At 37.7% G+C, this 14182-nt stretch overlaps 1 protein-coding gene across 2 annotated transcripts in view; it reads left to right on the top strand.

The window, feature by feature from the left end:
* The window catches only part of thsd7ba (thrombospondin, type I, domain containing 7Ba), a 274856-nt gene that overhangs the window by 90353 nt on the left and 170321 nt on the right, over window positions 1-14182 (top strand). For both annotated transcript variants that reach the window (XM_059499834.1, XM_059499833.1), the window contains exons 2-3: window positions 810-1139; window positions 13108-13284. In XM_059499834.1, coding sequence (XP_059355817.1) covers window positions 13131-13284 — 154 coding nt within the window. In that variant the 5' untranslated portion in view covers window positions 810-1139; window positions 13108-13130. The remainder of the gene's footprint in view (window positions 1-809; window positions 1140-13107; window positions 13285-14182) is intronic.

Consider the following 14182-nt stretch of genomic DNA (forward strand, 5'->3'; position numbering starts at 1 on the left):
AGGAAAGATGGAAAGAGGCCATGGGGTGTTAATAGAATGAAAGAATCAGCAGGATGAGCTAGCCAGTCCAGCATGCAGTGTTGACAGGTAATCATTGAATGCCAACCATGAGGAGGGAACAGAAGCAGCAGAACTCTGTCTCTTTACTTTTTTTAGTGTCTCTGATAGTGGATGACAGCTGATAAAGTGCTACGGTAATCTCACAGTGCTGACTGAAACTTGTGAAATGAGACAATGATGTAAGATGCTATCGGCTATAGACCCTTATCAACTAAAACCCATGAGATATCATAATAAGTTTGACATCAGAGCTCCAAAAAGTGTAAGACTTTTCATTGGTTAGTCTTAATGTGCAGGGCACATTAAAAGTTGTGCTGCTCAATATTTTTTTTATTGTAGAAAGTGACATTTTTATAATACTTTTATTAGTAGAATCTGTTTGAAATAGAAATCTTTAACGTTGTAAATGTCTTAATTATCACTTTTGAACAATTTCATGCATTCTTGCTGAGAAATTTGCCGGTATGCTAATGCTAAACTCTGAAGGTGTGAAGCAGAGTCTCCTGTGCTGAGCGCTATTTCTGTGACATCTGAGCTGTTTCCAGATTGATCATTTATGAGGTGTCCTGATATTTTGGAGGAGGCAGCAAGGCAGCTCACTAGGTTTTAGAACAAAACTAAACCAAATTCCTTTGACTTCTCCGGGACTCATCTATAAAGTATGCGCTATTGTCTCATAGCAGGTTTCCAACTATTTCTGTTTTGTTTGTCCAACCTAAAACCCTCTCTTTCTCTCGCCCCTTTTGCAGCACTGCTGGCTTCAGGACACTTCCTGGGAGGAATTTCCGGCAGTGGATACTTCATCCGGCAATCGCCAAAGGGTTATCTGTTCTCACGGTCGGTGATGGTGTGACAGACACATCTGTCACGCTCTGATCTTCCCGAGGGGGAGCCACTGAGGTTTAGCTGGCAGATGATGCATCAGGGGGAGGAGGAAAGGCCGTGTTTATCTGCTGTCCCCGTGTCACAGAGAGCTTCTGAGGAGCATTCAGCTGCCAGCATCATCAGCAGGCCTCAGCCATCCAGCTGTTCACCTCACTGCCACAGCTAAAGTGATGAGTCCCAGTCTTCCCTTTCAGGTAGATACCCCCGTTTCCTCGCTCTAATTGCCCGCTAGCCCAATTCCCCAGCCTGGGCTCAACCGTCTTGGAGTCTGTGATAGGTGGAAGTACAGTGTTATGTGAGAGGTCTCTGCCAAGCTGCGCTTGCTCCTTTCCCTGTGCAACTAGAAGTAATGAAGAGAAATAGCTGCCATTTTGAATTCCCATGCTCACTGCATGTCACTTAGAGGAGACATCTATTCATTTAATTATAAGTCCAGTCTGACAAGGTGGCTCAGCAGAGGTATCTCATTGTGTAAAGTATGATCAGTATTTTAAAAAGCACTTTACCAGTACAAATGAGGATTTTATTGATATAATATAAGTTTTAACCTGAATACTGTAGTGCTGTTCAGGGGTCAGGGTTTGGCAGGTTAGCATGCCCTTGTGCATGTGACTGTGCACAGTTTTTGTGTTGCCCCTTTTTGTATAGCCCTGGAAAATTTGGAATTTGTAACAAATATAAACCTGAATGAACTGATATACACTAACGGTCAAAAGGTTTAGAATAATTAAGGTTTTAAAATTTGCATATTATAATGATTTCTAAAGGATCATATGACATTGAAGACTGAACTAATAGCTTTTATTTTAATTCAGACCAAACTTATTGCACTCAACCAGTTAAAGGGGTCATATGACATTCCTAAAAAGAACATTATTTTGTGTATTTGGTATAATGCAATGTTTTTATGCTGTTTAAGGTAAAAAAACACATTATTTTCAACAAAATGTACTTTATTATTGCTCCTTTATGCCCAACCTTTCTGAAACATGTCTATTTTTTACAAAGCTCATCGCTCTGAAAAGTGAGGTGTATGCTGATTGGCCAGCTATCCAGTGTGTTAGATGCATTTCTAGTTGTGTCCTCTTTTGGAAGGCTAAACAAAATAGTTTTGCTTTTACAATGAAACATACACCGTCTCCATGACATGGCGATGGCAGCAACAGTGAGAATAAAAGTTACACCTTCTTTCTTTGCGTGAACATTTGGATGTGTTATGCAAATCTTCTCACACAGTGACGTAGACATGTGGGAGCATTTAAATTAGGCATTTTAGGAGGGTGTGGTTGACTCTTAACTTAGTTAAAGAATATCTCTTTGGATTTGAGACTCTAGTTTTTGCAACTTTTTGCAACAGATCTTCTTTATGCACCAAGAGCTTGTAACACTCCAAAGAGAAAGGAAAAATTGAAATCACATCATATGACCCCTTTAAGTTAACTCAACTAACATCTGACAACATTTTTTTTTTGCATTTAGCAATGCTAATCTTTTTTAGCAATCCTCTTTCTTTTAGATTTATGTTTATTTTCAAAATCTTCTAAATAATATGAGTAATTTTGCCTCTTAAAACTAAAGGCAAACATTTATGTTAATAGACAAATGTATTAAAAAAGTTGCAATGCACTAGAACCTCAACCATGGTGAGGATCAGCAAATTGAAATCAGTAAAATTTAAACTGATCCACATGACTACTAACAGACAGTAACGGCAGCAGCATAAATTAAGCCAGTAAAATTTACAACAATGATAATATTTGAATAATAATTTACAAAAAAAAAAATCAAGCTGCAATGCATGCTGGGAACTTGTGCAATATTGTTCAATGTAAAATTGTTTGTTCAGGTGACTCAATTTGAAAACATTTGGATATGTTGTGAACAAATACTTGAGTATCTGAAGAAGTTAAACAAAACAAAACAAAAAAAAAGTTTTTAGAGTATTTTTGTTCAGTTCACACAAAAATATTATAATGGCTTCTACTAAAAAATATTTGTTAAAGGAACACTCCACCGTTTTTTGAAATAGGGCTTATTCACATTATTTCCTACATTTAGATAGGTGGGCAAATGCATTTTTGCGTCAGTGCATGCATTGTTTTAGTTTGACTGGGTCGGCGTTAGCTTAGCTTAGCACAATGAATGGAATCCTTTGTTGCCAGCTAGCATGGCCTGAGTAAAAGTGATCAAAATGTTTTTAAAAAACCCACCTAATTACTTCTTGTGGCCTGCGTATTCACAACGAGTACAAATAGCGATCCAGATTAACACTAGGCGATTTCCTAGGCAGATATTGACTTGGGACTATATTATGGGGAAGCACAGGCGAAGCACTGCTGCTTAGGCGAAGCACTGCTACTTCGGCACAGAGATATCATGCAACACATGAAATCCCACGACTTCCGTCAACATACCGGCGTGAATAGTAGCTGCCTGGCTATTTTCCTTACAGTACACGAATGGCGATGAACATGGCTGATTTTGAGAGAGACGAAGAGGGTGACTTCTCAGACAGTCAAGAACCAGAACCATACCTATTTGAACCAGAGTTTACAGCAGACGAGCTGCGTGCTTTGGAAATAGAACGACAGGAGGAGGAGGTTGCCAACATGAACTGGTGGTGTGAATGTGGGGGAATATGCCAATCTATGCCGACGGAAATAGAGTGTCTATGCTGTAGAGAGTGGGACATGTTTTTGCCATTGATGACCAGGCTCAACACGTCAGATCAAGATGAGCATGCCCGAAGTTGTGTCACATCTACAGAGGATTTCACGGCGCTGATCCATTCTGCAGTACTCGATTTTTTTTCCGGTGTGACAAAGTGAACTGGAATAAACGCCCCACGCCGAATGGACCAAATGGACAGCTGTCCACAGAGTAAGTGATTATTTTAATCATGACGCATGTATAGATCGACCCATATTATAGCTGTATTCACATAGAGTTGATGTTTTCACAGGCAATATAGGTTTTATATAGGAAGAGAAATAAAAGACAACTTACATGTGCACTTTGTTCTTCCTGTGTTGTCAAAGTAGTCCTCTGGTGCAAAATGTTCTTCGCAAACACGATACTGCTTCATTTTGTTGAGAGGCGTTGAACTACAGATCTCCAGAGCTGCTAGCCATTTATTTCTCAGTTCCACATTAGGTGGAATTCTGTGAAACATTACATTCGTGTATGTCCTTTGCTTGTTCTCACAACCTTTTGCTATGCAGGTAATAACCATGTTTGCTGTAACTTCTCAAAATAAATCATCCAAAAGCGAAGACACTCGGTGCAGGTCACGCCGGTATGTTCTTCTTCTTCTGTTTTTTTTGACGCGTTGCACGCCGGTATGTTGACGGAAGTCGTGGGATTTCATGTGTTGCGTGATATCTCTGCACCGAAGTAGCAGTGCTTCGCCTAAGCAGCAGTGCTTCGCCTGTGCTTCCCCATAATATAGTCCCAAGTCAATATCTGCCTAGGAAATCGCCTAGTGTTAATCTGGATCGCTATTTGTACTCGTTGTGAATACGCAGGCCACAAGAAGTAATTAGGTGGGTTTTTTTTTTTTTTTTGATCACTTTTACTCAGGCCATGCTAGCTGGCAACAAAGGATTCCATTCATTGTGCTAAGCTAAGCTAACGCCGACCCAGTCAAACTAAAACAATGCATGCACTGACACAAAAATGCATTTGCCCACCTATCTAAATGTAGGAAATAATGTGAATAAGCCCTATTTCAAAAAACGCTGGAGTGTTCCTTTAAGGGTTGCCTTTGCTTGTATAAAAATTAATACATTTTAGTGTGGGAGTATTTAGTCACATGGTTTTTACAATTCAGGTGTTTAGCTCAAAACAACTTGCTTTAAGCAACAGCTAGCAGCCTGGATTTGGTGTTACTTGAATGCCTTTTTTTTTCTTTGCTAGCAATGCCATTAGCAGAAGTCAGTCGTAATTAAATTATTCTGTAAACGAATGTGCAATAATGGAGGTCAATGAGATAAAGTGTGTATCATTCAGCTAGTCTTGTGTTCTCAACTTGGCCACCCTTCTCCATGTAAAATAAATGTTTTGAGCTGCTTCTTTGAGCTACTTCTATTTGGCTACTTCATCTCATGTAATTTATTTTTTTATTTTTCATTTTTTGGAAAACTTTTTAATGAGGCAAAAGGTACTAAGTTCACCTTTAAAATACTTTTTTCCTTCCTTTTGTTAATGCCAGCTTGCTAATACAGCAGGTAGGGGCTTATTATCAAGTTGTGTGCATCTGTGGTTTTTATGGACAAATAAGGCAGGCAGAAATGACAGGTGCTGTTCAACGGTTTGCTCAGCTTGTCGACCACAAGCCAATTGAACGCATTACTGTATGGAAATTCAAGCGAGGGGAAGGGAAGGCGTCTGTGATACAGTAAACAGGATTAGGAGCTTTTGTTTCCTTTGCTGTCAGAGCCAGTGGTGTCCTGTAGAGAGAGATCTAATGGAACGTGTCTGGCTGAGGCTGCATTAGACCTGTTACAGACTGTGCTTTAGTGTCTGTTGTGGGAGTTGTAATCAAACGTTAATTAGCAGGTCCACCTGTTTACAGACAGATCTGCTCGGATGCCCTTTCCCATGTGAAGATTTGAGGAAGTATTGCACATTTCAAACAGACAATGCTGTGTTTAATTTTTTCAGGCACAGTAGTAAGTAGGAAACGCTGCTTATTCTTTTCAAATGTTTTATTTTGCTTTAGACTTGGAAGTTCTTTGGACAGGGGAGAAAAATAGCTAACAGGAGGTTGGGTGGACACGGTTGCTGATGGTGCTTTTGTAAAACTGCTTACCAGTTAGACTGTTTTGCACAAAATCCTGTCAGTAACACTATTTGTTGTCCACATCTATTCATTTATTGAAAATTACTTTCATGTTGACTGTTTTTATGGCAAAATAAAGGCAAAAATTTAAATCTGATGCAGCTGTGCTGATGTTATTGTAATGATATAAGGATATAAAAGATCACTTGAACAGAAATCCTAAAAAATGTTAAATATGTTATTTAGGATTTATACGATACTCAGAATTGTTTTTAAATTGGAATCTGATTGGTTCGGAAAAAAATGGTATCAGTGCATCCCTAGTTAGTTTAGGTTTTAAATGCCATGAGTTGCAACTAAAATCTTCATGATATTTATAAATTAATAACTGATAGTTATTAATAACATAATGAAGTTTTAATAATGATTATATAAAACGATTGAATTTATATCTTTTACACTCAATTGTTTGTGAAATTAACATGTTTTTACTTGGTTACACCACATGACATTTTAGAGTAATTGAAAGTAAACTTTTCTTTAAAATGGTAATTAATTTTTTTCTTTATTTCTGAAAACTAACATGAATATAACAGAGTGAATTTTATGGACCTTGGCAGGGCCGTCTTTTGGGCAGTGCAGCTGATGCGGTCGCACCGGGCCCTGTGGCGAACGGACCGAGGGGGAGCTAAATCACCCTATCTTGCACCGGGACGACCCTGGATCTTGGCACTTTAAACTAGACTTTTTTTATCCATCTCATGGACAGCCTTATTTGTCATTAACCCATGTAGCAGAATGACAGCTTATGAAATGATGCATGTAATAGAAGTAACCACTGACTACTGTGCATATACTGTACATTAAATGTGGTTGTCAAACACAGAAACCGTAGCACATTTAGACGTAACACTAGATCACATGGCAAGAATGGTGAAAAGCCGCCTGTTTTTGATGTGAAATTCACTGCCTCAGCTAAAACTGTTAAATTAATTCCCATGTGCTTCTTTGAAGATATATTTCAGCATGTGAATTTTCACACCAATCTGAAACTCCACCAAAGCTGGGAAGATGTTCAGCCTGCTGACAAAGTGTACTTTTAACTGACCTTTGACCCTAAGCCTATAGAATTGGAACCTATGCATATTTAAATGTGATGGCTTCTTACCCATTTGTGGCGGTATAATTTAAAATCTGTATGGGAGACAGTGCCTATGTCTGAAAGAGTTAACTCATGTGCTTCTTGAGAAAATCTCGACTGAAGTGTCATGAAGCTCTCTCAGGTTCTTTAGACTGCACACTGTGTTCCAGTCTGAGCCCACAAGCTTTGTTTGACCTAGTTATTCTAAAAAGCAGTGCAGGACTTTGACGCATTCGTTTTCCAGGATGGCTGTTGCTGGTACGGCGGGTGACAGGCACATGTAATAATGTGCGTCAGTATTCACATCCTCCCTACAGCTGACAGGTCACAGGGAAAAGGCCACATCCATCATGCCGAGGTTTTTCTCTCTCAGTCTGCGAATGTTTGCTTAGCTATATGTAACCTTTTGTAAATCTTCACTGTAAATACTGATTTTATGTTGTTTAAAAGTCAGTTGAAATTTCTCTGTTAATGAATGGTGCAGAAGCACGGTTTTGTCTATAACACACACAGAAGTGCGTGATGCTCGCTGTGATTTCAGCGTCTGCTGTCTCTAAATAAGGACGTGAACACATGAGGAACATTTCCAGAATTGTTCTGTGAGTGACTTGAGAGCATTTGACCATTTGATTCAAATAAACTAGCGTCATATCACATACACAGAACTGTAAAGTTATTCAAGGCAACCCGTCAAAATAAAAGTGTGGTTTAGTTTAAAGACAAGTATTTGCCAGAAATGTATTACTATTGTTCAGCAGAATGTACAAAGCCTACTACTACTAAAAAGAAACAAACATTACTTTTAAGGACTAATCACACAAAATTTCTTCCATGCTTAATTTTAATAGTAAATCCCCTTTGTTTACCAAAAATAATGTCTGCTTAATTTTCAGTAATTAAAAGATTCCTTCATTTGATAACTAAATAAATTTTAAAACACAGGATTTATGTGGGGGAAACATTTCATAAGGCTACTGTAAGAATTTTTTGTATAGATTAAGTTGTTTTATGCATTTAAATAATTAGACATGCTAAAACACAGAATTAGTTAACAATAAAATATATGGTGAAGAAAAAATAAAACATTTCATAGGGCCCTAAACATGAATGTGAAAATGAAAAGGTGAAAAGTTTCCTGATTTTAATTAATTAGACATGATTTTTGATTGCTAAAATTTAATTTAACCATTAAAAAAAGAGTCAAGAAAAATTAAAATGGAAATGAATGGAATCCAGAAAAATTAAAATGGAAAAAACAGAATTTGGGAAAAAGTAAATCGGATTTCATAGGGCCCTATATATGGCACGCCTGTAAAGAGGTTAGTATAAAGAGGATAAAAGGAATAGCTTAATGGAATTTTATTTGCGTTTTTATTTGCATTAATATCTCTGAATCAAATTTGAATTAAAAAAATACATATTGAAAATACAAACTTAATTTGGGGTCAGTAAGTTTTTTTTTTAAGATTCACATTTTATCATTAATACTGTATTTACTTAATAAATAATATGTTAATATATTTTAATAATTGTAATCTTAAATTAAAGGACACATCACATTTCCATTTAAATCAATTCTGATCCATCACAGTTTCCACAAAAATACTGAGCAGTACAACTGTTTATGGCAGTGACAAATTTTATGGCTCTAGAAAAATTTTACTAGGGGGGCCAAGGAGGGGCCAGTTTTTAACCAGAGGGGCATAATTAAAAATCGCAACATATTTTATTTAAATCTAATGCAAATAAATACAAAAAGTAATTCTTGAAAAAATCTACACAGTAATTTTATACAATCTAAACATGTTAATAAAAACAAATTACTATTAGTACTCTTATAAAATTCATTCAGGCAATCATACATTTCACAATTTAATATTTATATATGAATGTCAAGAATTCAGAAGTGTATATATTTATAATGCTTACACTACACTACACAGAAATAATATACTATTAAATTATGCTTATTTTAAATGTATTGTGCAGGCTAAAAATATAATAAGCTTTTAATAATCTTTCAGTGCGCAAAACCATGATAATATGAAACGCTTCAAAACTGAGCTCACAAAGTGATTTTAAAAGTTTACGGCTTTTAAAACATGTGTGTGATCTAAAAGGCACAAGCAAGTCTTTTAAAAACAGCAACAAACATAAAATACAAATAACACAATAAAGTCATTTTATGCAAATCCACAGCCTTTTTATCTACAGATCAATCATTATAATGTGAGTATATAATATTGGAGAGAGTTTTACCATGCATCCTGCTGTAAATGGACGAGGTGCGTGCTATTTGAATACTGAATGGAGAATGATTGACAGCCGCAGAGGAGGGAAAACAAGGTTTCCGTAAACTTTAATTTAATGATGTAAATAGTCTTCTGTCCATAACATTAAGCTATGTAATTGCTTCAGATGACTTTGATGAGAAATTATAATCAGACCCAAGTCACCCAAACCGATGTGAAAAAAGCGCGATGTTTGCATCCCTGAATATGATTAAGTTTCTAAAGTGTTTGGGTGCGCTGCACTAACTTACCCGTGTAGAATGTTGCGTCACATTAGTTCTGCTTTTGGCGCTCGCGTGTAAAATCATATTACTTTTTTTTTTTTCAGCACGGGGGTGGCCACAGGGGTGGCCAGGGACATGTCTACAGAGGCCTCCTTAGGCCTCCGTGTAGAACATGGCTGGACTGGCCATTGGGCATACCGGGCATTTGCCCGGTGGGCCGACGTGCTTTTTGGGCCGATAACTCATACTCATACTTTTTTTTTTTTTTAACGGCCCATAAAATTTGTACCTCGGCAGCCCATTCGTTTTGTTTTGTTTTGCTTAATTGGCGGCACTGGGTTTGTGCTGGTGTAATGCATTGATCAAAGTCAGTGTTAGTTTTTTTTTCTGACAGACCAGCCCATGAAACACGTAGATCAGCTACCCATTGGCTCTTTTCTTGATTGACACTGGGCTGGCCCAATCACAACTTTAAACGAGTGAGCGAGTGGCAGCAGTGTCAGTGTGTATCTGTAAAAAAGATGGAGAAGAAATGCAAGGAATGTGCAGATAAATAGCGTGAAAAAATAGAACCAGGCCCTTAAAACAGACACTGTAAACTGTGTCAAAATATATGTTTTCTGACCTTCATCAGCTCCTGTGCCAGATGATGATAGTGAGGACGGAGGATCAGGAGAGAGATGAGAAAGTGTAGAGCCTGCGGTAAGCATAACTACTTTCAAAACACTTAGGCCATGTCATGAGTGTAGATTATTTCCACATCTGCATAGTTGACGATTACCGCAATTCACTAGAAATTTAATAAGAGGCGTTTGTAAACCATGTTTTCCGCCAAAATAAAAGCTTGATGCAGTTTGCGTCAAAATAAAAGATCATGTGTTTATCTCTTTCAAGTATAGAAATTGTTACAACTAATTAAGAAAGTTTCCTTTATTTTTTTGTGCATTTGTTTTACAAAATATGGCTATTACTGTCATTGGATTAATATTATAACTATTATTATGTATAGGTGTAATGTAAATAGACACTGTAACTAAAAGAGGTTTGAATTTTTCTTTGTTTAATTTGCACACTGATTATGGGTTGGAGCTTTTAATTTTGAACTCTCAAAGTGCACCAGATTAATGAATTTAACATTAAAATGCACAAAATTTTCTCACAGGGGGCCATGCCCCCGAACCCCCCTAGAAGGACAGAGGACACACCACCATAGTTTTAACAAAAATACTTTAAGAAACACTGGTATTGCTATGCCAGAGCCGCTTATAGCTTGTTTTAGGATTCACCGCTGTGGAGTATAGTTCAACTGTATTAATAAATATAAAATTTTTTACTTATTTCATCTGTTAACTCTCACTCGTTCCTATACTCACTCATTACATGGCATTAGTGGTTTTAATGAATAGGAGTTGGTATGCATATAATTAAGGGCGTGCAAAGATGGGTGGTGTTTATGATCATATAGTGGGCCGGTCTGGGCAAAAATGCCCGGGCCGATTTTTTGTCCCAGTCCAGTCCTGGTGTAGAACCGCCACTGGTTTATGGCATTGATAATTATATATAAGAAATATTTCTTGAGCAACAAATGAGCATAAGAACTGATTTCTAATGAATCATATGACGTTGAAGATCATAGAAATGACATCACAGGAATAAATTTATCAATATTACTGTTTTTTCCTCGTTCACTGCAGCATTAGCTTCCCACTGCTCCGGGTATGTGTTTACGGTGTGTGTGTGTGTGTGTGTGTGTGTGTGTGTGTGTGTTTCACTACTCACTGCTGTGTGTGTGCACTAGGATGGGTGAAATGCAGAGCACACATTCCGAGTATGGGTCACCATACTTGGCCACAAGTCAGCTCCTTTCCTTTCCTTTCCTTTCCTTTCCTTTCCTTTCCTTTCCTTTCCTTTCCTTTCCTTTCCTTTCCTTTCCTTTCCTTTCCTTTCCTTTCCTTTCCTTTCCTTCCCTTCCCTTCCCTTCCCTTCCCTTCCCTTCCCTTCCCTTCCCTTCCCTTCCCTTCCCTTCCCTTCCCTTCCCTTCCCTTCCCTTCCCTTCCCTTCCCTTCCCTTCCCTTCCCTTCCCTTCCCTTCCCTTCCCTTCCCTTCCCTTCCCTTCCCTTCCCTTCCCTTCCCTTCCCTTCCCTTCCCTTCCCTTCCCTTCCCTTCCCTATAAGATATTTCATTGACAAACATTTTCCAAGCCCAAACTTTTGAACAATACTGTACACAATTATATAAATTGTCATTTCCAAACATATATATTTACTGAAGTACAGCTTTTCTAATTAATATTATCTCAGACATTATTTTGAAACAAGTGCTACTTAGCCTCAGAGGGAATTTTTTAGCAGGTTTTGAGAGACAGGTGTTGAGTGTCTGAATGAAAGCTAACCTACAGGTCATCATCACTTATTTATTCCCTTAGAAACGTTAAACTGAAATATGCTATCAAAAATTGAATAGGCCAAGCTCCAAAGACCCAAGCAACCGGCTCTAGCCTCTTTAAGAGGATTTCTGTGTATACCCTTTTTAAAATACCTAATTCTATCAAGATATTTACTTGTGGGAGCTGTTAAAGGATAAGAGATCTTTTTTTCACTTCGTCATGGCCTCTCATCATATTCCTCTCATATCAGATTTTCCTGCAACACTGCTGAAGCAATGAAATAAAAATCTAATTTTCCCAAATGAAATCAACCAAAAAACCAATTGGGAGCTGCAGGCTTTCCCTGAGAAATCACATCAGAATAATTCCACATTCTAAACACATATTTTTGTCTGATAGCAATTCATCCATCAATACACCGATTCTGTCTAGCCACCTCGAACAGATCGTCCGCAGGTAATGCATTGTATGCCGTCTCCATAAGAAAAAAATCAATCAAAATTTTAATTCAGATAATACTGTAATACACGGGTCTATGCAGAGCTGTCCCATATATGAAACAATGATGCTATAAAATATAGAGATCCCCATTTCTCACCGCAGGACTGGCGCGAATTAATAACCTTGGTTTGTGCTGTTTAAATGAGTTACTTTCCCATTTCGGTTGTCAATGGAGAAGTTTATTACATGTGAGAGGCATAACGTGAATCCGGTCAATTGCATATTTGCCATTTGAATGATGTGCAGATTTCCATCAGTCAGTGCATGAAACAAAACAGAGCTTGTGTGTGCACAGATACGGTATAAGACGTCCATAGTTCAAGATCAGCTGCTTTAAAAAGTGAATAGTACAAATACAATAGAGTACAACTGCTATCTTGAAATGTTTGCTAAAAAGTTCCTTGTAAATCAGATATGCATTGAAATTCCCTCTCACCTATACACATGCTTGGAAAGTCAGTGATTTCAGAACTAATCCTTCACCCCAAGGATATGAATTACAGCGGCGGGGGACAGAATTAAATGAGTTGCAATAAAAATGTGTTAATACCCTCAATTACTTGAGGGCTGAAAGACCCAGGGCTCTGCCTGTGCTTACCATTGTAGTTACCGCATCAATGTTTGCAGCTTTAAAACAGAAGGATCCCGATCATTCAGTGATCGTGAATAGCATGTGCTCAATTTCACGTCCTTGAGGATTAAATGACTAGTCAAACGCATGCCGGTGATTAATAGAATGATTCCCTAGAGTTGTTTATCACACTTGGCTGGTGTATTCAACCCCTAACAGGTGAGAGAAAGCATAATCATCAGTTTGCTTTTGTTTTTTGTTTATGCAGGACTAAAAGTGGACAGGACGTCAATGGGCTGGACTATGATTCTAAAAGATGACTCCGGTGTAACGGGCTGGTCATGGCGTGTTGGGAACTACCTACTGCTCTCTATGTCTCTAATTGGAATGCAAGTGAGGTCAGACCTGGAATTTCCAAAGGACAGACACTATGTTTGGAAAATGGGTAAGTGCGTTGTCTATGATGTCTATTCCTGTGATATGGAGATTTCTACGATAGATCTCTTTTTAATGGCTCTGCTTTGATGTTTCTCCCTCCTGTTAGCATTACATAGCATCCATCCATCTGTCCATTCAGGATTTTATCTCACTCTAGCTCCAAGCAATACGATGTTTATCAAGAACTAGCGTAACAAATTCCTCCATGCCGTTTCAACATTTCATGCTGCTTTCTTCCATCTCATGCTTAATTATTACTGTGCCGTCTAAGATGTGGCCTAGCAGTAATGTGCTCTGTTTTCATTTACTCATCTTTTTTTTTTTTGTTCTAAATCAGTTGTATGGAGCTCAAAGGGAAATGTTTCAAAGAATGTCCAGGCTGCTCTTTTCTCAACCTGGGGTCATTGAAAAAACTTAAGCTGCAGTGAACACTAGTGTCCATATAACCAACAACTTTTATTCCTTTTCATACAAATTATAATTAGAGAGGCAGATTATTATTAATAAAGACTTATTTTCCTGCATTTCATTGCATAATACTGTTAAGACTATTTATGTATGGCTTTTCTGGCATAATAAACTTTCTCAGTAGCTCACCTGATAAAGAGTTTTGATGTGAAGCACTTTAGTTTGAATCCCGTGAAACACAAGTTGTGTTAAAAAGCGGAAGGACTTGTAGAAACAAGTTAAATGGCATGGTTTCTTTATCAAATGTGTTTTACCTCATGTTTGCTTTTGTTAACAATATTGGTTAGGTTTAGAGTAGGGTTTGTTAATAGAGAGAATTCGACCTTAAAATAAAGTGACTTGTTCTTTAGTGGTCGACCAATATAGTTTTTTTTTTACATCCGATGCCAAAGCTGATATCTTGGAAAGCAGGGTGGCCGATAGACGATATAAAGCCG

This window comes from Carassius carassius, chromosome 19 (genome assembly GCF_963082965.1).
Source record: "Carassius carassius chromosome 19, fCarCar2.1, whole genome shotgun sequence".
Taxonomy (NCBI): Eukaryota; Metazoa; Chordata; class Actinopteri; order Cypriniformes; family Cyprinidae; genus Carassius; species Carassius carassius.